The sequence below is a fragment of the Haliaeetus albicilla genome, chromosome 10 (assembly GCF_947461875.1).
Source record: "Haliaeetus albicilla chromosome 10, bHalAlb1.1, whole genome shotgun sequence".
NCBI lineage: Eukaryota > Metazoa > Chordata > Aves > Accipitriformes > Accipitridae > Haliaeetus > Haliaeetus albicilla.
The window spans coordinates 37,859,036-37,884,618 of NC_091492.1; the positions used below are offsets into that span (position 1 = coordinate 37,859,036).

At 46.0% G+C, this 25,583-nt stretch overlaps 1 protein-coding gene and 1 long non-coding RNA gene across 10 annotated transcripts; one reads left to right on the forward strand and one right to left on the reverse strand.

Annotated features, from left to right (window-relative positions):
• Positions 1 to 3,352: 3,352 nt before the first annotated feature.
• Positions 3,353 to 11,349, reverse strand: LOC138687470 (uncharacterized). 4 transcript variants are annotated; one of them, XR_011326659.1, is made up of 3 exons: positions 10,769 to 11,295; positions 5,335 to 8,515; positions 3,353 to 4,405 (listed from the first exon to the last, which is right to left on the reverse strand). It is a non-coding gene; the product is annotated as an uncharacterized lncRNA (long non-coding RNA). The 4 variants fall into 4 exon arrangements; XR_011326656.1 differs by having other exon boundaries at positions 3,353 to 8,515; positions 10,769 to 11,349; XR_011326657.1 differs by having other exon boundaries at positions 3,353 to 8,515; positions 10,758 to 11,349.
• On the forward strand, positions 9,022 to 24,648 carry YDJC (YdjC chitooligosaccharide deacetylase homolog). Of its 6 annotated transcripts, none has more exons than XM_069795070.1 (7): positions 9,144 to 9,328; positions 9,939 to 10,111; positions 18,746 to 18,905; positions 19,654 to 19,753; positions 20,725 to 20,902; positions 23,110 to 23,461; positions 24,270 to 24,648. In XM_069795070.1, the coding sequence occupies exons 2-6, from the start codon at positions 9,954 to 9,956 to the stop codon at positions 23,459 to 23,461; spliced, it is 948 nt and encodes a 315-aa protein (XP_069651171.1). In that variant the 5' UTR covers positions 9,144 to 9,328; positions 9,939 to 9,953; the 3' UTR covers positions 24,270 to 24,648. The 6 variants fall into 6 exon arrangements, with proteins under 6 accessions (XP_069651168.1, XP_069651171.1, XP_069651170.1 ...); XM_069795069.1 differs by having other exon boundaries at positions 9,145 to 9,328; positions 24,302 to 24,648; XM_069795067.1 differs by lacking the exon at positions 9,144 to 9,328 and adding an exon at positions 9,022 to 9,114 and having other exon boundaries at positions 23,110 to 24,648.
• Positions 24,649 to 25,583: the final 935 nt, after the last annotated feature.

Genomic DNA, 25,583 nt, shown 5'->3' on the forward strand with positions numbered 1-25,583 from the left:
TGTTCTTCATTGCATAGTTTTGCAGACTGAAGAATTCCCCATGCCCCCCCCCAAAAAAATGCTTATCAATAGGAAGCAGCCATGGACAAAGGACACAGGAACTCCTCCATAGCCCATTACCTTCTGCCTCTGAAACTGCTCATTAGATTGACCCATGCATCACATCAGACAGTCTGGTGTGAGTCTCATGTAACACTCCCAGGAATACAAAGTAATTTAACAGAGCAAAAGCTTTTGACCTTCCTAGCAGCAAGTAAACAGGTAGAAGGGCACTTGGTATTCTGCACGTGCAACAGCAAAGAACAGCAACACTGCACTTTCTATTACAGGATCATTTAGAAAGCACATTAGTGTTGCTGGCTAGCGGAAACATCATAAGATGCTCAGCTGACTATCTCTTCCACCAGTCCTGGATCTGCAAGGCTTTTTGCTACCCACATGATACTGCTCAACTGAATGGTTAGTTTTCTTTATGCTGGCTTTGGCCCATTTTGTATAGCTATACCTACATCTAAGAAAAACCTCCGACTTAAAACATCAGGCCTGCATTAAAACAAGCCCGAGTACTAAACTCAGTCACATACGTGCACATGTACATACACACACAGACTCGGTGTGTTTTTCTGAGGACTAAAAACTCACTTCCTACTGCTGGAAGTAGAAATGTTTGCTCACAGAAAAGCAAAAGATCACCCATTGATAGTCAAATGCCATATTTCTATGTCATTCTAAGAAGCCTTGCTGTTCTAACTAAGACAACAGCTCACATTTGCTGCTGTTGTTATAAATGGGGCAAAACCAGATGTCTGTGGTTGCCATTTTAGCCGTGGAAAATCAATCATATGGGGCTTTAGCTGGCACCTGTCTATCTTTCTGGGAGGTCGCTCAGTCTCTGTGCATTTAGTGCCATTTACATGGTGCTCCCTACAATGCTTTTCAGTTCTACTTTAGAAACATAATTGGGTTAGAACGGTTGCCAACAAAGAACCCCATCAATGCCAAACACCCGTGGCAATTAACAGCCACCTCATTGCTACAGGGCCTGCTATTGTTTCTAGTAGACTGCTGTAAGCTACAGGTGAAATTGCCTCAGAAATTATGTGACAGTGCACATTGGTAATGGAAACATCAGCTTTTTTGAAAGGTATCTCATTATGATTCTTGTTTACACACAGGAACAAAATAATTCAACAGTGCTGTAAAAGGGGAGAATGCAAAATGTAACTAGAATGCCTTCTGCCTTCAATCACTTAACCCTGCAGTGCTTGTGCACACTTGATTTTCAAGGATTTTGAAAATGCCTACCATTTCCACTCAGGTGCACCTGTAGATATAACCTAGCCCTCCCTGAAAAACAGGTTTTAGTGGATTTGGCAGTGCCAAATGCTTTTAGCATACAGGAATGAGAAATCTGTGGCACAAGAAAATTTCAGAGGGCATATGCTGGCCCAAAGCAACATATTATAGAAAAGGATTTTCCTTCTTTTCATATTGGCCTTTGTTAAACATGCTTTAAGCTTTCTGCTTGCTTTGCATGACAAAAGCAGTGACTGACAACTAAGGTAGCATAGCGGGCAACTCCTGGGCTTGGTCTACACCCCAAAAAGCACTGGTGCATCTTTGGGTACAGACAGCCCTTGATTCACGCAGAATACTGCAGTAACATCACCTGGATTCTTTCTCAGACTGTCACTAACCTTAGGCAAAATAGATAGGGCACAGTTCTGAAGATATTAGTATCCGATACAAAAATAACTCCACATGAGCTCTTCCACTGACTTTTCTCTGCATCTGGTCCTTTCTCTGATATCAGTAAAGATTAACTGTACTGAAATCAAGGGAGTAACAGTAGAGAATCAGGCCTGTAAACATTCTGTGTTTTTTTCTGTCTCCTTCTTTCACCCCACACTGATGAACTGATGGTTATAAACCTCACTTCAGATCAAACATTTGTATCCATTGGCATGCCTTACAACAGAGCTCTTCTAATTGTGACCCCTAAGTATAATACAAATAGTAAACAGTAGTAATAACAATAAAATGCTGTCACCCAGGGAGAAATAGAAATGACAAAAAAAGATAGCTTGCCAAAAAATTATAGAATTACACAGTTTCTTATCACTCAGCCCAAGTTGTTTAAGGACTAGAGACCCAAAATCAGCTATTCAGATTTTTGCATTCAGTAGATATAATGTAAGCATAAGCAGAGTAAGTAAATAAGCAGAAGAGAGTTGACAAAAAAAAGTATGAACATATACAAATTTAAATTGAAGAATTCTTCATCTGGGGAAGAAGAGTTGATGATTTTTTTATTGCTGTCTTCTGTTTCTAGTCTTTGAGAAAGAGAGGACTTCCTTGAAAATTCTGTGGAGTTCTGGTGATCTGTGTCCAGTAACATTGTCAGCATCTCTCAACTAATCTCCTGACTGATGCTAGTCCTTCAAGAAGATGGGATCTCCCCTCAGGGCTCCAAAAGAATTATTGTGCGTTTCCATTCAATCAGCTGAGATTTTCCAGGTGCTGTCAGTGATGCTGAGAGATGACAACAATTGCTGTAAGTGATCTGCCAGCTTAATTTACATGTGCAGTAACATTGCTGAGGAGTTTCCAATGTTCTCATTGGTAACACTTGCTCTTTTGTAGAAAGAATTCTTTTCAGATGACAAGGAATACTCATGGTTCTACAGCTGTCTCTTCTTCATTTGTACTACTAGATTTTTTTTTCTCTTATATTTCAGCAGTAGCCTGCTTTAGTGAGTCTTCTGTCTCTTGTAGTAGACTTTCAGGGAAGTTTGGAGGCAGTGGTTCTGTCATCTCTGGCAGAGGAGTGATAGTTTGGTTAATGGATTTCTTGGTTAATTCTACTTTGCTGATACTCATTTTTTGTTTAGGCAAAATCTTTTTGTCCCCCACTTCTGATGTAAGCTTTTGAGATTTACAAGAACTCTTCAGATTTCCTTGCTTCAGCCCTGTTAATTTGTGCTGATAGCCTTATGCCATTGCCCTTCAGTTTTTTGAAGCCAAACATCATCTCCGGGTGTACCTTTGTAACAGGAACAAACATAAATCCAAGCTAATCTGAAAGTATTTTTTCACAGTTAGATAAAAATGTGTCTGACTGAATTTTCAACAGGAGAGTCAACAATCTCCTGGTGACTTCTGAAAAACCTGTATCCTCCCAACTTTACTTTTTTTGCTTCCCCACTCTACCCCTTTAGGAAGCGGAGTGCTTAGAAGTAGAGGAAGTGGAAGTAGAGGAAGTGCAAACTATTTCCAGCTGTCAAAAAAAAAAAAAATCAAAGACAATGATTAAAATTTTATGCATTAATACTTTATATGTAAAATATACCTTTTTCTTTTTTTTTTTCTTAACATGATGACCTGCCCCTGGTATCTTTAATTCATTTTAATAGCTCCTGATCAACATTTGTCAAAATCAAATTCAGGCTTAACTCTGCTCTTGCTTACACAGTGTAAACTGAAACTGAGGAAGTTATTTTGAATTTGTAGACATGAATCGGAATTGTAGTTTTGATGACTAACTTTCTATTTCAGTGTAAGAATGTAAAAATGCAATGGATGTTATATCATTTCAGGCAGCTTTTGAAATAATTTTTTGCTTAATAGGATTTGAAAAACTTCTAGACATCTGTTTCAATGGTAGGTAAATATTCATGTAATTCTGAAAATTCCACTGAACATCTATGCATCTTTTATAAAATCTGCCCCTCTCTGACCTCAATAAATAAAGAGATAATTTCCTCTAGGTACCTTTATCACAAAAACCAAGAAATGAGCTCCAGATAGTATAATAACTTCCAGAGAGGGCAAACTGAGGTCCTGAGTTTTGATGCAATCAAACAGTTAATGGAATCAGATAGTCTAGGTTAAGCTATTAATGCCCACAGTTAAACAGTACCTATTTTGGTCCCATCATTTAATTGTCTAGTAGAAGGATTCCCTGTCCCCACTCTTTTTTGACCAGGCATCTTTATATATTTATTCTGCATTAGACATTCTGAAGGAAATGCAGCAAAGAGAAAATAACCCTCTGAAAAACAGGAAGGTGATTAAAATTCACTATCAGTGAACAATACCTAGTCTCACTGAAGACCAGAGGCCTGCTATCTGCATCAGGGAGGATTTGAGTTTGGTACTTAACAGTACGCCATAATTTAATGCAAGCGTCAAGTTAATAATAAGGTCATGATGGCAAATTTTGCCTTTCACTAGCACCATGCACCTGGTCAGGTATTGACATTATTTTGTGCTGGTGTAAATTCAGATGATTTCAGAAAAAGGGAGAAGGAAAATGATGGGTATACCACCTAGCTCATCTTATGTGGTGCACGGGGAAGCCTTTTGACTCTTAGCAGATATACCCTAGAATTTGGGGATTTCAACCCTTTTCAACACAAGATGGAAGAAGCCATTATTACATGCCGTAGATTGCAAGTCACAAGTAAGGGGGCTAACCACAGGGTTTTAGTGTGTTTATCCTGCGTTATACAATTAGTTTTGCATCAGTTTGGAGCAATGCTCTTTGCTGCTTTCATCTCAGGCAGCAGCGCCCGTGCCCCCCAGGGTTCAGAAGAGCCACCTCTGCGCAGAACCCACCCGCTACAGTATCCGCTCCCTGTTGGGGATTTGGGCAAGCAATCCATCAGGCATGCCCCGCCATTGTGCACACCCAAATCTGCCCATCAGCTGCTCTTTCCAGCCGCCTTCTAAGCTGGGTGTCGCAGGGAAGGACGGGACCAGAAGCTTCCCTGCCTTCTCCGACAGCCGCGCATCCTACTCTGAGCTCAGCCCCAGCCCTCCACGGGAGACCCTCTCAGTGCCTGTCAAGCGCACCCGAGCTGGCAGGGGAGCCCACACAGTTAAGGACTGCTCAGCAGCTGGGTGGGGACGGGAAAGGCAACATGCTGCTCTTCTTCGGGCTTCTCTTTACCGTTACCGCCAGCTATACTGGAAGAGAAAGCCTCGCCCTCGCCACAAAATGGCGCCCACGTGCCTGGCTGCCTCCTACCCAGACAGCACCGCGCCAAATGCCGGCGGGGAGGGGGGGAGCAGGCGCTGCGCAAGCGCACCGGCCGCCTCCGCCGCGCGGCACGCCGGGAGTTGTAGTGCGGGCGGGCACCCGCCGAGGGGGCAGGGTCAGCGGCCGGCGAGCCGTGCCCCGCAGCGGGTCCGGTACCCTCACGGGCCTGGGTCTGCACCCTCACCCTGGGTCCGGTGCCCTCAGAGCACTGGCCCACACCCTCATCCCTGCCCCGGCCCCGCACAGCACAGAGGCTTCCTGAAAGACCGAGGAAACCCGCTTTTCTGTCTCACCCAAGGTCTTGTTCGTGAATTTTAGGAAATCTGGGCACTTGCGGTCCAGCTCTCCTCATAGTTACATTTCTTCACTTCTATTCAGGTTCACTCATCTCAGATGCTGAAAATGACAGCTGATGAACACGTGCCCCTACAGCACTCTTGCATGTCACCTACCTCAACCCCTGCAAAAGCCCACTCATTTTCTTTTGCTTTCTGCGCTATGCCTCACCGCAGTGCCCTCCTTCATCTCCTGCCCTGGCCGACTGACCAGCCAGTTTTGTACCTGGGCTACAGATCATTTTGGGGACTGCAGCCTCGGAGCCACATGCTGCATTGGCTTGTTGCAGGACCTCCACCTCTGCTGCAAAGGAGGTTAGAACTGGCCAAGGCATCCCACTGCTACTAAGAGGAGACAGAGACAGGCACCGACAGTGTGAACACGAATGTCTTGTTTCCTCTGAAATCCAACCTCAGTAGAGGGGTGAAAAGGCTTTAATTTAAGCATTTCTGCAGAAGCCACTGAACTTCCAAGATTTTGCAAAGCTTTGAGGCTGGGGAAGAGAAGAAAATGTTAACAGCCTTTCATTTAAAAAAACGGTTTTTACTTTGCCTCATTCAAACGCCTTTTACAATTCACACTTTCAACAAAATTTCATGCAAGGAAAAGACAAACCAAGTCCTACTGTGCTACCATTGTAATCCCAAATGAACTAACTCACTGCAGCCAAGGGAACAAGAAAAAGAAAATACATTTTTTATGTCAACAGACAGCTTGTTGGAACCATTAATTGTTAGGAAATGCTTTTGTGAAATACAGGAAACCTCTAAATCCGCTACTGAATAACTCAAAGTTCAGGGAAAGAAATTCAAGCTCAAAACCAGTGAAGCACTTGAGGACAGAGAGAGCTCCTGCTGGCTTCTGTGACTAAGATAAGGTAAGGCTGTGTTTTGTTTCAGTTAAGCTGGAAGATGCAGTTTGTGCTTAGTAAATGTCCTGGCTTGTGCAGCTCCACCAGAAATGCTGGCCAATATTCTCATTCATGTCTTCATTGAAGAGGAGAGACTAGCCAGAGGAAGCCTGCCTTGCCTTTCAGCTCCAGGTTGAATTTGTAAGAGACTTTCCTCCGGACTACATGGGGGTTGGCTGCAAGGGCTATTTTGGCAGCCAGCTGGGGTATGCAGGCTGCAGAGGAAACATTGTGTTGGGATCTGAGGGGGATGTGGCACAGTGGCAAGATTTGCTTGCTGGGGATTTTTTGCTTCCAGTCAGGGGAAGGAGAGCTGGATAAAGAGGAATGAAATCAGAAAAGCAAGCCTCCAGGAACTGCATTCAATATTTAAGAAGGATGTTACTGTTAATAGCATTAAACACATACTAAGGTTAAGAAGGCTGAGAAGCCAAGCTTTGTCTAAGGTTCTTATGCAGTGCCTCTCACCTGTGCAGTGGCAAGAAGCATTGACAGTACTAGACAGAGGCAGAAAACCCCAGAATTTGCATTGGCAAAGGCAGGAGGTACTTGTTTTTCATTCATTACATTACTTCAGAGTTGTGCTGACTTCATCTGTTATAGTAATAGCCCTCATCAGTAAGTGAAACCTTGGGGGAATGTGGACAGGCTGTGAGGTTCATATCCCAGAAGGGGAAGAAAGTAGTAGTTGCACAAATATCCACTCTGAAATGCCAAGGGCACTGGAAACCCTTACAGAGCATCAACAACTTTTCTGTAACAGAGACAACTACTAAATGATGGAAATGCTCACAGGAATTGCTAGAATGAAGATTTAGCAAGTTCTGTACAGCATTTTAGCACAATTTGTTTGGAATTTCATTCCACATCATTTTTCGATGAGAAAGGAGTCACCAAGGGGTAGAAGGCTGTCTCCAGCTCTCACCATGATTTCCTGTAGTCAGTGCTCATTTACATATCAGGGAAGAGTAAGCTCCAGAAAGTGATGGACAGCTGACATCCGCTCTAGATCCAGCAGAATTGTCCATGCTGCCCATTTCAGGGCCTACAGGGACAGCACAGCCTAGGAACCAAATTCTTCCATGAATAACATTGCTACCACCCATTCTACTTTTATTTCCCTCCTTCAAAGTATCAAAATACTCTTACAAACAATCATCCAAATCTTACCTGCCCCTCAAAGTGTCCTCAGGCTAATGGAAGCATTTTTTTCTGCTGCAGAGTGATCTGAGGTGGGAGGCAGAGGCCCTCCCAAAGTTCTGTAGCAGTTTGCTTCATGGACTGCAACTGCAATTGATGAGAGCCTAAAGATCAACAGGGCTGCAACCTACCTCGATTCACTGATTCCAAGTTCCTATGAGGAAACAGACATGGATAACCATTGGCTACACAGGTGTTCTTGCCCCCACATACAGATGTTTCATACCTCAGCTCTGGGTGTGAAAGCGGTGGAATTCCCTCTGCTGAACTGTGCTTCTTTGTCTCCACAAACTGATGGTTCTTCCTTTGCTGAGAAGGACAGTCAGTGTCTGGTTGTGCCTGCATATTATCTCCTTGACTTTGGGGCTTGGATACGCTGGCTGTCTTTGAGGAATTGAATTTTGCAGAAAGAGGGAACACCTGGCCTTTATGCACAGACAGCCCAGAACTGAGAACAGAGTTGCGGTTGCAATGAAAGAGAGCTAAGTTAGCCCAAATGAGTTTGCCTTAGCCATGAATTAAGCAGCAGGACGGTCAGTCTATTCCCACAGAAACAACCCTTGAAGCTTTTTCCAACCTGTTCCACCCCAGCTGCTCTTCCAAGAAGCCCGTGCTTGGCCTGACAGCTGTTTCATCTCTTCCCCAGCCCTCCTACCTACATATTGGCACAGGTTCAGACATGGAAATCGCCATCATCCATGCAAGGGTCCCAGTCCCAGTGTGATCTGGGACAGGTTAACAGCAACCACCAAGACAGCTACCCTGAATCCATGGACATGTTACCCTAGCGCTTTCTGAACTATCACTCTCTCCCTGCCCCAAACATCAGTTTGTTGTTTTTTCTGCAGTAGCAGGAGCGGGTGAATATTTTGGGATAACATTACAGACCAAGAAGGAGTGTGTTCTACGTTGATAGAACTTCATCTTCTTCCACAGGTGAAAAATGCAGGCTGATCATCTCTCCCACTCAACATTTCTACGCTGCTCAGTGCTTTCACTTTCATTCTGGTAGATCAAGAGTAGCTCTTCTGCAGTAAGAAAAAGGAGCATTTCAATGCCAGGACAAACAGGATTTTTACGTGCAGAACTGGCTTACATCCAGCACTGAACGATGGCGCGTTAGAGGTTGCCCTTCCTGGAGCTCTCTTCTGTCTTCCCCGCCCTTCCCCAGCCCAGCATCAAGAGCTGTGAGGAATTCCTCACCAGGGTTTACTGAACTGCAGCTCTAAACTCCCGCTGCCAGCAAACCAAGGCGGGGGAAAAACGAGCAAGTGGCTACTACGGGGGTCACAGATTGAGGGATTATACATTATGGGATGATTAATTTTGCCCTGAAGCAACCAAAGAGCACGAACCCGAACTGCTTATCCCACCCGCGGCTGCAGGCGCAGGTCTCGCACCTCGGGAGTCTGGAGCAGGAGACCCCCCCCCGCCGGTCCTCACGCCGCTTAGCGCAGCGACCACCGAGAACCGGCGGCACAGCAAAGCGCCTGCCCCCGCCGCAGCCGAGCCGGGCCGGGCCGCTCTGCTCTGCCAGCCGCGGCCGCCGGGGGGCGGAGCGGCCGCCCCGGTGCTCGCAGCGCTGCGGACGCGCCGGGCTCTGCGGCGGGGCCGCCGAGAGCCGCGGGTGAGCGCCCGGCTGGGGCTGCTCGGCCCTACCGGGGGAGAAAGGGGAGGCGGGGGGGGGGGGGATGCGCGGCGGGGCGGCGCGGGCAGAGCTCCGCCGCCGGGGCCAGCATCCCCCCCCCCCCCGCCGCCACACACACCCGGGGCAGCGGCGACCGGGAGCGCTGCGTGAGCGGCGGCGGCGGCCCTGGGCACGGGAGCGGGCAGGAGCGGAGGTACGCACCGCCCCGGGGTGGCGGGGGGCCGGCGGGGGTCCCCTCTGCCCCCCCTACCCCGGCGCAGCCGGAGGGCAGGGCCCCGGGAGGCCGCTCCTTTCCGGTTCGCCCCGGGGACACGGGTCTGCCGCGGACACGGCGCTGGATGGGGCCGGGGAATCGGTGACAGCGAGGCATCACGGCTGCGGAGCCGGCTCAGGTGCTTCGCACCGGTGGCATTTCACCCGGCGCCGCGGGCCAGGGTGCGCAGCGGGGAATGGAATTTGAACCCCCGGCGCACCCTCGGTCGGCGGAATCAGCCCACGAAGTCCCTGACCTTTTTGTGCGCTCCGCACCCCTGCCAAGCGCAGGCCGGCCTTTGCTCCCCCCAAGGAGAGGAAGGCTCCGGTGCTCTCGCTGCGGGAGCAGGCAGGTATGGTGCGAGCCTGGCGGCCACACGCAAATCCGGCTACTGTGCGAGCTGTGAGACAGCAGCAGGCTGAGGTGGAGCAGGAGGAGTTAGTCGGGCTGAGTCATGATTGGGTTCGCCCCCGTTGAGCCTGTCTTCCTCGCTGCCTGTGATCTGCAGGCTGCTGACGTTCCGATTTCCCTCCTTTACTTTTTTTGCTAGGGATGACCTCTAAGGATGCTTCAGGTGAAGCTCATAGTAACTGGAGATGACTTTGGCTATTGTCCTCGGAGAAACCAAGGCATCGTGGACTGTTTCCTGGCTGGTGCGGTATCTAACGTGTCCCTTCTAGTCAACGGAAGTGCTGCAGCAGATGCAGCCAAGCTGGCAAGGAGGTAAGCTACTTTCTTTAGCTCCTTTGTGGACAGCCTCCCCAGGCCATCCACGCAAAGCCAAGCCTGTAAAATCTAGTGTTTTGTAGCCCCAGTACAAACACTGTATCACAGCCCAGGCTGGTATAAGAAAACCAGATTCCAGGCATATTTACTAAGACGCTTCATAGTAAACCCAGTGACCTGCCAACTGTACCCGTAATGGCTCTTTCTCTGCTGTTAGCCACTGCAGTGCACCTTTTTTTCCCCTTGGGATAGAATGCTACTTACACAACTTGACTAGCAGAGTTTGGGTTTGTTGGACTTTCTTTTCCCACACTTCCAAAAGATGTGCCATCAGAATGAAAGTCCACGCTATATACCCAGAGCAAGCTGCTACCCCTAAAACTATTAGACTATAAAAGCACAAATCTTTAAATCTCATTTATTTTGATGCATTTCAGCCAGGCTGAACACAGGATCAGCCAGGTTCATTGAAGGATCAGGGAAAGGTGTGATTCTGCGAGGGCTAAGTTGTTAAGTCTGGGCAGCGGAAAACTTGTTTTTTCCACCCCAGAAACCTTTTAAAAAAGCACCTCAATATTTCTATTAATTCAAGGCTTGATAAATCCATTTGCAAAACCTGCATACATAAAGAGAGGGACGATACCTTGTACTTACCACCTTTACTCCTTCACGAACTTTTCAGAGAGGTTGCTGGCACACTTGTGGCTCTGTAAGAAATCAAATGCTATGTGTCATTCTCCTAGGCTAGCCCAGCAAATCCTTTAATAGGAAGCATTACTTGTATTTAGAAGGTAAAACCCAGCTAATACATCGCTCCAGTGTGGGCAGGCACTTGGAAGCAGGAGTATGTTCTGAAAGAGAGAGCAGCAGGGTTCAGAAACAATTCAGGAAAGCAGAAAAGGAAAGGAGCTGTACTGGTACTGGAAGAACTGAGACCTTATGCTTCAAATAAAGCTGCTGCAGAGGACAGTTGCATGAGAGTCACGCTGCCCTTGTTCTCCTTGAGCATCTCGCCCCAGTTTGGCTGTGATTTTAGGGGTACTTGGAAATTGCTTGCAGCTTGTTCCTTTGATGTGAGGTGGTACAGAAAAGCCAGGGTGTGGTGTTAGTGGCAAGCTGGTCTTCTGTTGAAAAGGTTAGAGATTACACACAAACATTGTGAGAGGAACTGCCTCTGAGATAAGGGGAGAGGTGGAAGGACACAACACTGTTGAGATGCCTAAAATCCTCTTAGTAAATGAGACAAATGTAAAACAGAGATAAAGCCAGCACTTCTCTCAGACACAGAGGCACCATGAAACCCTTTAAGCCCCAATGCTTGGGTAATGTTGTCAGCTATTTTAGCAGTGGTCTTTAGCAGGCTTTTAAATATAGAATCCACCTGGCCTCATTTCCATAGGCGGAAATTAGGCCATGCAATCAGAGGTTTAAAAAACATCTTTGAGTCCAGGTCATGACACTTGTGCTGACAGCCGGTATGGGTGTGAAAAACCAGGTTAGAGGGCAGGTGACAGCAGAAGCTGCAACCTGCTGCTACAATTTCATTCTTTTGGGGAGGTAGTTTTGAATTGTAAATGTGAATGAAATGGATTTATATTTATTTCTGACAATATAAGCAGGGTGACTTTGGGAACATCTGTTCAGCACTGAAGATCAACAGCCCAGGTTCTGCAATTCCTCGTTTGTGTAACTCTCTGCAGTTGTATTCAGCCTTACCCACACATGGGGGAAGCATTTGCAGGTTTGGGAAAAAGGGTTGGTCATGTTCTAATGCAAGCCCGACTTCAGGTGCTGCTAGTACACATGCACTTAATTGGCACCTATGCATGTAAATGAAATCTTGTGTCACCCTTAAGATGTTTGTTCCTCTGTTGCAGAGGTTCACGCAAACTCTTTTTAGACACAGATATCTAATAGGTCAGACTTACTAGAAATGTCATTAAGTCCTCCTCGTCATATGGTGCAAAAATGGGAAAGCATCACTGTTGCTTGACTGCCTTGCCACTGTTATTCCCTCTTCCCCCTGCTTGGTGTTGTCTCCCATCCCACTGTGAATATTGAGGCTTTGCAACATTTTGTGGTTTATGGGATGAAAGTCTGCCCTGTATTTTCTCCCCATGTTTGTATTCCCCCACAGACACTCAACTAAGCAAGTACAATATATACACACATGCATATGTGCTTAACTCCATAGCAGACATTTCAGCCTTGACCAGTGGGTGTAAGCAGGGAGACTGGATCTATCACCAGCTGAGATAAGAGGTTTGAAGCAAGTAGCTTGCTCTTTCCTGCAGTGCATTCCAGTGTTGGGGGATTTGGTCTTTTGCACACATGGTGCCAGGGTTGTCAGAGTGCTGGACTGTTTCTATGGCTTGTGGAGATTATCTGAGTGGCTCTTGATTAACTGTCTGTGACATGGTTGCTCATCACTGCAGGTCTTGGGCTCTCTCTCCTCACCTGGTTTTCAGTTAATTGGACACAGGCAAAGCTAATTAGTAACAAGACAACTTTTCTTGCAGGATAGTCCTCCTTAAGCACCTCATGCTGCTCTGCAACGTTAGGACTCAGCATCTTTCAGAAAGGAACACAGTTCCTCTGGAATTTTATTTTTCCCTTCATTTTCACAATAATTCTGTAGGCTTCTGAGTATACCATCTGTTGCCCTGTGTTTTGATTAGAAGCCTTGGCAGAAATTTGATGGTAGTCAGCAGATCTTTGTATCAGTTCTAACGCAAACTAATTGCAAAACAGCAGAACCAAACAGTAAATAATACACCTTCCCCGACATCTAGGTTCTTGATCTTGGGCTTTTCTTGTTCACTGTCACAACTGGGCTAAAAGAAGGGACCCACTCACTGCAAAAGAGAAGTTTCAGCAGAGGCCTGATTCATCACCAAATGACAAACCTATTGATAGCAACTGCTAGAGCAGTACATAACCACAACAGCAGGTGGGAGAACAGACTTCCATTGTGGGTTTGGTTTTTTTTTCAGTAACTCAAAACTTTTTTTTTTTTTTTTTTTTATGGGGCATAGACTGACTGCGACTTCCTGGTTATCCATATAATATAATCTTGATTTTCTACTTACCAAGCCTCACCTTGAAGTCAGCCAGTCTTCCTGGTGATTATTCCAGAGCCTTTCCCAGAGACTGGAAGGGTTATTTTGTTACCTGAAATTAGTAGGTCCCTTCATTTTTCCTTAGAAACATGGAGATAGCAGAAATAGAGAGACCTAAGATTGTTTGCTGCCATGTTTTCCCCCCTTTTATCAACAGCTCAGTTGTCACTGAGTATTAGGACCCTTTTCCAGATAATTATATCTAAATACTTGATGAAGAGTGACATATTTTAGAACACAACCTCAGTCTTCCTCGTTTTTCTGCAGTTTAAATGCTGAACATCAGCTACACAAAAGCTGAAACCCCCACAACATCTGGGTACATTTAATAGGAGAATCTAACAAAACCACATTTAATTGCTGTCTGTGTTTTCACTTCCTTTCCCATCAACACTAATTGCAAAATGTGTGTGTAAATTGTGACTTAATTCTGACCCTCCCAGTCAACATCTGACTAATCTAGAAGTCTCTCATGCTTTCTCATCACCCTTTTATCTGACTGTTAATCACATAGCAGACAGTTCCACTGCTGAACTGTGTTTGGGTTAGGGGTGGGGCCCAATCTGAGGCTTTGAACTAGAATCTGAGATCATATTAACTTTACTGGCAACAGCACTTTTTGCTGATGTAAGGTCATGGACACAGGAGCTTCAGTTGATACAAAGATGTAATTAAAAGGAAAGTCATGTCCCTAAGCTATATTACAGAACCAGTTCTTAACACTGCAGAAGCTTTGGAGGGTTTCTTCCAGCAGAAATAAGTCCTTAGCAGTAATAGAGCAAGACAAGATGCTATTTGATGAAAGACAGTTAGATCTTACAGTTTGCTGAAGGGTGAAAGGGGCGGGGGGGAAGTATGCAAATGCCAAAATGCAAAAACTAAGAGGTGTACTTTTTTGCACAAAGCACAGCCTTGCTTTGGCTGCAGGCACTTGGATGTTTACTGAAGCAGGATGTCTAGATACAGATAGTTACATGAGGCTCTTAATTGTGCCACAATTGGGCTGACACCTGATGAACCAGTAATTTCCCGGATAAGGATACGAACAGGATGCTGAAGGTGGCATCTGTTTATCCATCAAGGAAAAGAGTAAGTGCCATGCTTATGCCAGAGCATGCAGCCTTCAGCAAGACAACTGGGACTGTGCTCGGCGCGTCACGTAATTCCCACAGCCACTGCAACTGTTCCCAGGAATGCAGGAACTGCAAAGGGTCCATGCTGTGGCCAGGCAGAACCCAGGGCACTGTTAGTCATCCACCAAGCTCAGAAAAGTGCAAAGCTGGTGGGCTGTTTAAAGAGTGACTCAGTATAGTAACAGTCTCCAGGAACCCTTTACTGCTAAGGATGTGAGTGAACAGGGATTGCAGCTGCACAAAAGCCCATTGCCTCAGCAGAGACATTTGTTCAGAGCGTTCGTGTGGCAAAACAAGCAACTACTTGAAAAGGAAGCATTTAGCTGATTCTATTTCCTCTCTCTATTTGATGACTGGGCTGGGCTTGCTGACTCAGAAATCTTTCCAGACTGAATTCCTTGTTACCCCTTGTAGCATTTGTTGTAAGGGTATCTCCCCCCCCCCAGTCCTTTACAGGGCATGCTGAGCAGAGAACCACAGAGCCAGGCTGGCTTTAACAACCAACTTTCTCTCAGTGGAAACAGCTCACTAATGGATTAACCTTAGTGGCTGCAGAAGCTACCGGCCTGAACCTCTTCTCAACAAGCTCACAGACAGCCCAGTCTAATGCTCCTTATGCTATAGGAGTACACACGTGGAGACACTGTCCTTTGGGTTTATCAGGAGTGAACTGAACCCCTGTGCTAAATCCTGCTCTACATCTGTGCATTCTCCAGCACAGTGGGACAGACTTGCAAACACCTAGACATGGGCCTCTCCAAACAGATTGTGGAAGGGCCATTGCTGCTTAAAACAACCATCAAAATGAGTTTAGAGATACCAAGCAGATTCCTCAGCATCATTTTGTTTTGGCAACACTGGCTGTTACTGCAGTGCTTTTACTGCAGAAACTAAACTGTTGCTTGAAGCTCAATGCCAATCATTTTATTTTGAATTTTGGGCGGAGCAATCAGCAGTTAGACTTGACTGGCAAATGTCCCATCTATAAAGGACTTAGGCAGAAGAGTGGGTATGAGGCCAAACCCACAACAGCTGAGCTCTGTTCCCAGTGTGGCATCACATGCTGTATAAGCTGCTTGAGCTGCTGGTCTCTGCTTCAGTATTTCAGCCAATAAAATAGCAGATACTTTACAGTCTTTGAAAGATGTGGGTAACTATAAAGTATGTTTGTGTAGTAGAAACAATCATCCACCTTCTGAAAAAGGGCCCTTCCAGGATATTCCCATAACTTCACTTTTCTCTCTGTCTTTTTTACAATACAGCATGCCTTGGCATTGTTCTTTGGTTGCAGAAGCTACATTTCAGTGGTGAGAGGCACTCAGAAGCAAAAGTCAGTCCAGTGTGTGTAGCAGTCAGTAGGAAAAAAGCCTGTTGGTTCAGTCTTAAAGCCCAAGCCTCCGGTCAGGACAGAGCATGACTGGAGCCCTGTCTCCCAAGGCACAGCCCAGCTAATTACTATAATGCTTTAAGTTTTGCTCATGTTTTCATCTCATTGCACTTAGAACTTTAGATACTCATGCAGTGCGTGTCAGGACGGTTAGGAATAAACACCAGGCAGCAGGGCATTTGGTGCTGAATAGGAGCATCATTTGGCTCATTGCATCCAGAGGAAACACACATATTCTAGCTAGCAGCTAGCACCCTGCTGTGCCCACTGTATTGTCCTCCTTCCCATATCCTTACAGCTTTCCCAGCATGCCTGCTTCTGTGCGTCTCCCACAGATGAATATTTCTGAACAAGTTTCTCTTGTGCTGTGCTTTGAGTTTTGGTTTCAGTCCCTGTACACTAGAGCCATTAAACACTAGCAGTTCCTCTTCAGATGCCTCAGCATGGACAGTCTGTCAAACCAGCCAGGACTAAGCCTAAGAGAAAACTATTAAGATATTCAGCTGGTGTTAGCCAAAGCTCTGAAACATGCTCTAATGTTACAGTCAGAGTCTCCCCTTACAGTGAGAACAAGGCCAGCTCTCTCTGCACTTCCACGTTCTGCACATTCCCCTGGTTTCAGCTCAGGCGGAGGAGTGGCTCTAATGTTACGCAGTGCAGTGCCTGGCTCCTTGGTGTCCCACACCTGTTGGAGGGGCTTGCCTTTTCCTGGAAATAGCTTCCCTCACAGCATTTGACGCATTGCAAAATTGGAGGTAGTTCATTCGATGCTCCTGGGAGACAACACTGAGAGCCTCAGCTGTTCATTTCTTGCCCTCCCACAACACATGAGAAGGAGGGCGCTCAACAAAAAAAGTCTTCCATCTGCTGATTCATGGTAACACATGAATCCTTTTTCTTGCAGACAGCAGTGGCTGTGGTACAAATAATGCTATCAGCTGATGCAGTGAGAGCTTCCCAGAGACATGATAAAGAATCTGGGGTGGACTTCTAAAAAAACCCAAAACTAAACCACAGGCTTGCTCTCTGCCTTTGGGCTCATGCAGGGTACACAGCAGGTCACAGGATGGAGGGGAAGGCCTCCTGCCACAGCACCCCTTCTACACTGCCTCCTGCCCTGCCATCAGCTGCCTGCTTAAGGGCCCCCACTCCCAATGACAGCACCTTCCACTTCTTGTATTAGCAAGGAGTGAGTGTGCATGTCATGTGCTCAGGGCCCATGTAGGAAAACCAGATGAACATTTATTGTCAATTATACAATCAGGCCCTGCTGCAGAGAAATCACCAAATCAGAAAAGCCAGAGAGGACCTTTCTCTCTGTGAGCTGTTTTGCTCCATTAAGCAAAAATTCAAGCTCCCTAAGCACACAGTGGACTGGAAAGACATGGACTCATTTTGTTTCACAGAGCTGTCCATACAACTTGACTCATAACATTTATGACTTTGAGAAGGAGCAGCATCTAGCAACAGACTACACCATCCGCCTGGAAGCACAAGACATGGAAGAGCCAGGAAAAGAGACTTTCAGTCCTGCAAAGGCCAAAGCCTTAGGACCTAAAGGAGCTATAAATGACTTTGACTTGGTCCAATCCATCTACAATCCTTCTGTCTCCAGTAACTTGGTGCTTCACTAGTCACCTTCAGGGCAGCAGACAGAAGGGGAAGATCTGTTTTTTGCCCACTTTGCCTAAATGGAGATTGCTTTTGGTTTCCCCCTTGTGGTACAAGGGCTGTAACAGGGACAGATCATGCCCAGTTTTAGCAGCTCTATGCAGAAGTTCCAGGAAGAATTTAAAGCATCACAGACTTGTTGCCTTGAAATTAAATCTGCACCATGACTCAGACTGGCAGCACAGAAGGAACATTGCAGTTCTGTCATTTACTTACTGTGTCTTGGAAAAAGTTTCAAAGCATCATTTTGGCCACTGATTCTGAGGATTTCCAGAAGTGCTAATGAAACTCAGCACAAATCTGAGCACTCACAGGTCCTGTTTTTATTGTATAGGGGAATCCACAGCACAGATGAAGAAGGAAACACCAACACTCTGCAAAGCCCTGTGGCTGAGAGCTGCTCTGCAGATACACTAGCTCCATAGTTCCGTTTAATTTCTTTTTTCCTTTTTTCTTTTCCTTTTCCCCCCCTTTTCTTTTTAATGTTGCAGAGTGCAACTAGTTAATACATTGTACCCTTGTGATTCCTTAGCAAGGCTCTGCACTTACACTGCCAATCTCCCTGCAGTAATCCTTTGTCTGTGCCAGAGAGATGCTACTTTGTACAGCTTAGCCTTGTCTCCCAGTGAGTGATCATCTGCACCAGTAGACAGAAACCTGGCCACTGTGGGCAATTTCAGCTGCAGCCTCTTGGACCAGGAAACCCTTAAACTCAGACAGCATTTACACTCGTAGCCTATACTGTTGCCGTAACAGCTGCCTTGGGCACTGTTTATATGTGACTGGATTCTACTTAAGGGCAGCTTTGGAAGTTGTCAAGTAAAACTCAAACATCTCATAAATGTAGTATCTTTAATAGGGTGAACAACTCAAGGGAATACCTAGCAAGGGCCAATAAATTGCTTTAGAAAAGGGTTGCAAGGTCCAGATTTTTCTTTTAGTAACTAGTAACTGCAGGGCAGTTAGTAGTAGCATACAATTATAGCATTTAGTGCAGTTACAGCATTTTAATGCAGTTATAGCATTTAGCCTGAGATACCTCGTGGCTGCTCTCTCCACAAGTCAGGGTGGGAAGAGTTGGGGGAGTCTCTCAGACCGGCCCTTGGCAGACTGCACAGGGTTGCTGTTACCTGGAGATATTCTGCTCTGGTTAGTGTTGTTCTGTGTTCCTTTCTAGAAAAGCAGGAATACAAAGATGTACTCCACTGAGTACAACACCACTTTTTAGATCAGTCCAGATCTTTCACTGAAATCTCCCCCTTTGGCCACAGTAAGGAAGGTAGAGGTGCAAAGCTTAACAGGCATTTCATTTCTGTTACAGATACAACATCCCAATAGGCCTGCATGCCAACCTCTCCGAGGGCTCTCCTGTATGTGAGGTGCTCAAGACAAACTCTTCTCTGCTCAACCAAGATGGATTCTTCCATGGGAAAATGGGATTCAGAACAGCTCTATCAAAAGGTCTCCTGAATATGTCAGAGGTAGGAGAAAGCCAGATACAACCATGCAATTTGCTTTCCTGATAGAGATCAGCCTGCACTTATCCCAGCACATAACAGCTGAAGATCTTTCCCAGGTCCCAGCTGTGACTAAGCTTAGAGATGAACCTTGACTGTGTTGCCTGGGCAGCTGGACCTGGCATTCTGCGTCCTGGACCTAGCTCTGCCAAAGGCTCTGCAGCCTCTGAGAACTCATTCCTCCCTGCTTCAGTGCCTCCGTACACTGATGTCCTGTTAAATACTTATCTGAGGAGGCAGAAGAGGCATTGGAACGGATATTTACAAAACCCCTAGAGATCAGTAAAAGGAAAATGCCAGAGAAGTGCTAAGTAGGCAGTAGGCTTTTCATCACCTTGTGAGAGGCTTTTGTTGTCTAGGGAGATGGCTGGTTTTGTCCCATGAGCAAGGATGGATCTGTTCAGGTGATCAAAACTGCCTACGGGATATGAGCACCCATTTCCCCATTCATTTTAAAGGGAAATGGGTATTCAAACAGCCTATGTATTTTAGAAAATCCCACTATCAGCACCATCCACATAAAGACTCCCATGCCTAAGGGAGGTTCTAGGCAACCCAGCGGCATCGCATGTCCATTTTATACATCATAGCACTTTGTGCCTCCCAGGACCGCACCCCAAGTACTGGCCAGCAAGGTCTCCAGCAGCCCCCTTGTGCTCTCCTCATCTCAGCCTGCTGACAGGTTTTGCTCTGACCCTTCTCTGCTGCGCAGGTGAAGCAGGAGCTGAAGGCCCAGGTGGAGCTGTTCCATGAGCTGACAGGTCACCTACCTCCTCACATGGATGGGCACCAGCACATCCACGTCCTCCCAGGTAAGAAGGGAGTCTTCTTCCCAGCGCTGAGCAGGTGAGAGAGTCAGAGAGTCAGCTCAGAGGGGACTGACTCCCCTTGCCACAGCTCCCTGTTTGGGCAATAAACCTCACCTTAAGAGACTTGCTCTACAATTGCAGTGTGAATGTTCCCACCTGGGCCCTGGGGAGACAGTGCTGCCCCGGGCCCAAATTGGCTGCTTGGTGACCTGGGTCTTCCCATAGCAGCACAAGAGGATTAATGGCACCAATGGCTCAGGTTATACCTTTTCCTCCAAGGACTGATAATTCACCTCAGCGTCCTAACTCCATGCTCCCACCCACATCGAAGGAGGCAGACCAGGGCCATCAGCAGACTGGCCAGTTTAAACTGGAATGTTTGAGTTTGCAAAAGCTGTTAGCTCCTTCAGGTGCTACAAGAACTCCATCCTGTCAGTTGTGTTTCTGCACCAGTCTCTGCAGGCCTCAGCATGCTTTACAGAGATGAGCAAGTATCTTTAGTCCCCGTTTTGCAAATAAGGTCACTGTGGTACAGAAATGGAAAACTGAGTGAGCAAAAAAAATCCGGATTTCCCCACTCCAGCACTCAGCTGCCTCAGATGACATTGCTTTTGGCAATTTACCCTCACAACAAATCTGGCTGTGCAGGGACTTGATGAAGAACTTGTTCCTGACAGTGCATCACCTCTGGTGCACTCTAGGACCAGAGTCACTAACTTAGAAGGGGTTGCTGGACTAAATGCTCAGTGCTGGAGGGAAGACAAGGCACCTTATAGCAGATGTTGAGGGAGTAATGTCTCCAGTACAGAAGGGGACTCCCATCCAGATGGAGAAAACCATTTCGGCAGAAGATAAGCCAAATGGGATTATATTTTCTTAAACATGGAAAGACGTCTCTGTGCTAACAGCTTGCAGGGGACATGATGAGCTGGGTATCTAATTCGTGACTATAGTGTCTCTGTTTTTACTTACAGAAGTCAGGCACGTATTTGCAGAGGTGTTAGAGGAATATGGGATTAAGTACACACGTGTCCCAATAGAGCCAGGCCTTCATAACTGTGACTGGATTCCACCATCCCTGATGGACTTTTATCTGGGAGTAGAAGAAGATTCTTTTAACACCGTGGATGTGTTTACAAGGCATGGAATAAGGTAAGACAGGCATTACTCATCCTTTTTTTAGTAAAGCTTTAGATCTTACCAGTTCCTGATAGCATCTTTTCAGAATGGAACACCACCTTTCTCTTTCCGCTTTGGGGCTTACAAGAAGGTTTAGGAGGAGTACAAAAGTGCTGGGGGCACTACTGCTTAGTAAGAAGTTTTGCTTGAACAGAGATGACTCACTTCTCACCTGAAAGGGATTGTTCTTTTAGGGTATGTTTCTCAGCCTTTCTAGTGAAGCTGCACTAGCCTGGCATCTGGGACAGGAGGAGGCTGAAGTGCTGTATCAACACTGGAATTTTAGAAGTATGATCTAGGGAAAGTTTTCAAGAAATAACTTTTCATCTCCCTGGAATAGTGGAGAAAGGCTTTTATGTAGCAGGGAAGAGACTAATTAGAAACAAGCATTTGTTGTTAAGGGGAGGCATGAAGCTCAGAGCTTGCAGTGCCACAGCAGGTGACCACTGCTCTAAGCAAACAATCTTGTCAGTGTTCTGCATCTCAGGGGCCAAACCCAAAAAGCTCAACCCTTCCCCCAATAACATACTTTTCTTAAAGGCTTAGACATGTTTTATGGATTAAAGACGTTTTATGGATTAAAGACATTTCATTTGAGACCCTTGCAGTCACCTGTCCTTTGGGACAAATTTCATTACTTTCTCAGTCTACTGAAAAAGAAGTTCTTGTGTGTTTTTTTTTTGTTGTTGTTGGTTTTTTTTGTTTTTTGTTTTGTTTTTGTATAAATTGTTCTGAATGCTTGCAGTAGGCTGGCATTTCACCATGCTCTTTCCAGCCGGAGCACACGGACTCTACTCAAACAGCCCATATTTAAGGGAGAGAAAGGCACAGCAATTCACAGAGCAGTTCCTCAGGAGACAGTAACCCTCCTTTTAGAGCAGTTTCACAACAGGGGCAGTGCAGGGGAGTTTAGTGGAAACCTCGCATGCTCCAGGGCTCCCCGTGCTACCAAAGGGGCAGGGGTGGTGTTGGTCTACCTCTGAGAAGCTGCTGCTCCAGCGATTCACCTCTCCAGAGGCGCAAAGAGGAACTCGTGGGGCTGCCCCAGCTGTGGCCACCCCTGCTTGGACACACACCATGCTCCACCTTGTCTCCTGGTGTTGGGAGAGGTGGGGAGGGACAAACGCTTACAAAATAAACACGTAACATGAGGAAACCCAGGAAAATAAGAAGAGTGCAGTCAGCTGAAGTCACAGGGAACCCAACTCTGCAACTCAATTTCAGCATCTGTGCAAAGAGGTACCACACTGAGCCCCTGGAGGTCAGTTTATGACACGGGAGAGCGCAAGACTGTGCTTACCACATAGCAATGAGGCATTAGCAAGTTTAGTCAGTTTACAGTTTAAAAAAGTTCAACTTTTTTCCTAAGTCCTGCAAACTTTTCTCAAGAAGAGCTGAATGTTCAGCTGGGCTTTTCCTTGATTGTGCAGGTAAAGACTCCAGCCTTGGTTTCTTCCAAAAACTTTCTCATTCTGCCCTCGCATACACTTGCACAGCCCTCCTGGGCTTGTATGTGCCACGCTAGAAGAACTGAGGTGTGTAGCCAGACTTGAACAAAGAATTGTGTTGAAGCTACGTAAGAAACCTCCTCTAGCTGGTGTCCTCTTAGCTGTGTGGTCTTTAGCAGTAACATTTTGTCCAGTGTTTTGCCTTTATTATGGCTCTTTGATACATTCTAGCAGGATGCTTTGTTAGCAGGGTGGTTTTCCATTTTATTTCAGTCACTTTTTTTGTCTCCACTTAGCCAAAGGTTATTATCTAGAGATGGTTATTATTCAGGTTTTAATAGGCATAGCAATGGTAACTTATTTTGATAGTGTGGCATTTCTCAGTTTAGTTCTGCTCTTCCCTTTCATGCCAACAAAGTGCACCTGTAAGCTCACAGATGCCAGACAACCTTGTGCTGTGACAGTACACGTAAATACAGTAATAGCAGCAGTACTGGGGCTTTGCTGGGACTTTCTGTCAGAGTGAAGGACTGCTGCTTTAAATAGTATCCTGGTTTCAATAGTGAAAGCAGCAGCATTACTGGCTTGTAGTTCTGGTTTTACTTTTGTTTATAGTTAAAAGTCTTACACCCCCTCCCCCATTTTCTATCTTAATTTTTACGTAAATTTTGATTCCTAATCCACTGTATGTAAGACACTCTTTCCTAACTACCTCGTTGGCTATAATATCAGTGTTCCCTCCCCTGGCTACAGATGGCCAGACATTTACATAGGTTTGAGCACCATGGGCAAGAACATGTCTGTCAGTAACATCTGGAGTGCCATTGACACTGCCATCGTGGAGTTCACGTCCAAGGCGTCCTTACCCGCACAGCCGACGCCACAGAGCAGGACAGTAACGATTGAGCTGATGGTGCATCCAGGGTACCCGAGTGTCCCACCCGTCGGCGGCTGTGGGGATGGACCAGACGATTTCTCACAGTCCTGGGAGCGCCTCCATGAACTCCAGACGTTAATTAAGCCAGAGCTGCAGAGCCATTACAAAACCAGGAACATCCAGCTTTGTTCATTCAAAGATCTTTAGGTAAACAAGCACACATACATACATACGTGTATTCATACTCTGAAGATAGGCAGTTGCTAATGTCCCAAGAAGCCAGACCACTGTTATCAGTGTAATACCTCCTGGTACAGCTGACAGGAGCTGCAAACAGCCTGGGAACAGCACTAGGGTGTCCATGGAAGAGCAACACCCTGCGAGCAGCTACAGGCAGTGCCCCAGAGCCCTGACTGGCAGTTTTTAGGCCACAGCATCAGCTCTGAACGTGACAAACCTTGTGTCACCCACTTATGCACCGTTCCAGCACGGCATGGCAGCCAAGGCCCAGCCCTCCTCCCAGGGCTCAGTCCCTGCCAACGCGATAGTGAGCAGCACGGAAACACGGTCTGCTGCGAGGCCAAGGAGCACACTAGCACCCCGAGGGTTCCGATCATTTCTCTTTTTGGACTTACCTGCAAAAAAAGAAACGTGCTGGGGAGCAAGTGTTGCTCTGGAGCAACCGCTCAGTGTAGGCTGCCCACGGGAAGCCTGGCAACCTTCAGCATTTGGTTTTCTTAAAGTGCTTAGTCGTGGTCCCTTCCCCTCCACTTGTACCTGCCCATCGGAGGTGAGGGGTACGTTACCTTCAGAGCGTTTCTCTGGTCAGAGCAGTGGGATCACAGGTTTTGCACGGTGCTGCCTGCAGCCAAATTCCACATACGGCCTCAGCCAGCAGTAATTATGGCTCTTCCTCTTTATGTTGCCTCTTGGCACTGAGCCACCATAGGAAAGTAACATCAGCCACAGCCCTTTCAGAGAGGCTTTTTTTTTTTTTTTTGGATGACTTTGCAAGACCAGCAACTGTTGATCCATCTGCTATTTCAGTAACTGCTGCATATGAGAGCTCACCAGCAACTGTTCCTGCACTGCCCACTGCCTCTCATGAAAAATGCATGGGATGGCCGCGTACCAACTATGAGCAAGTCATCAAGTGGAGAAGGTCCTTGTATGTGTCCATTTTTATTCCTGTCATGAAAGCATTCGATCTTCAACAAGCCCTAGTAATACTGGTATGTTTAACTGTATTCTTAACTGTACCCTGTCACTCACATACAACTTTCACACAGGAAAAAAAATATTTTAGATTGTTTATGCTCATTTTCTGTGCAAAAGTGATCTATTTAACGTAATCATTTATGTTTTTTTTTATAATATTAAAAATGTCAAGATGATCATCATTCTTTTAAGTGAAAAATAAACTCAGGCCTTTTTCTATTGTAATGCTTCAGGAGGCTTTTGGTTTTAGTTATAGCTGGAGAGCAAAATGAACCCACTCACCTATCTGCTCCTGCTGCGACTGCCTGCAGAGTGCTGAAAGGACGTCTCTTTCTGTCATTAACGGGAACCGCCTGACCTTCCCTATAAAACACCTCTTCTGTACAAACATGAAAAACAACATCAAGGGCACTTCAGAAAATATTTTTCCAGGTTCCTTCCTAAATTAATGTCACAATTAATTTGACAAGTTTGTTTTTAAAAAAAACCCATCCACTGTACTGTGCAAGTGCCCCACCACACAGCTGAGTCAGATGAGAGCAGCAGTTACCTTTTGGAATGACTCAATTTCTGAAGCTCGTCCCATCGGTGTTTGACGGCAAAGTCCCTGCTATGGGATAAAAGAGAATAAAAAAAACCTGGGAGATACTAGACCTGCAGAGAACAGCTGAAGTTCCAGAGCACAGTTAGACCCGTGAGTGCCATCTAGTGACTGATGGTATTTTATTCACATGCAGGGATAAGCCTGACAGCAACACCAGTTACTTAATAGCAGATCTCAGCTTTTTAGGTAACATGACCATATTTTGATGGATATTTTTTAACCTTATTTTTAACATTTAAATTGCTCCATATTCTAACCGATGAATTTTCTCTGATCACAACCATCAGGACATTACACACGTGCTGACTGTTGTATGCATTTTTCGCTAGCCGAACACTGAAAACATGAGAGGCAGTCTTAACCTGAGTTAGTTCTGTATTGCAAACAAAAAAGTATTTTTCAAATTCCATATTTTTAAATGGACAGCATTAACCCCCCAATTTCCTTTTAAATGCAAGGCAGTTTTAAATGGAGAAATGAATCAAGAACTACTAAAAGACTTCTAAA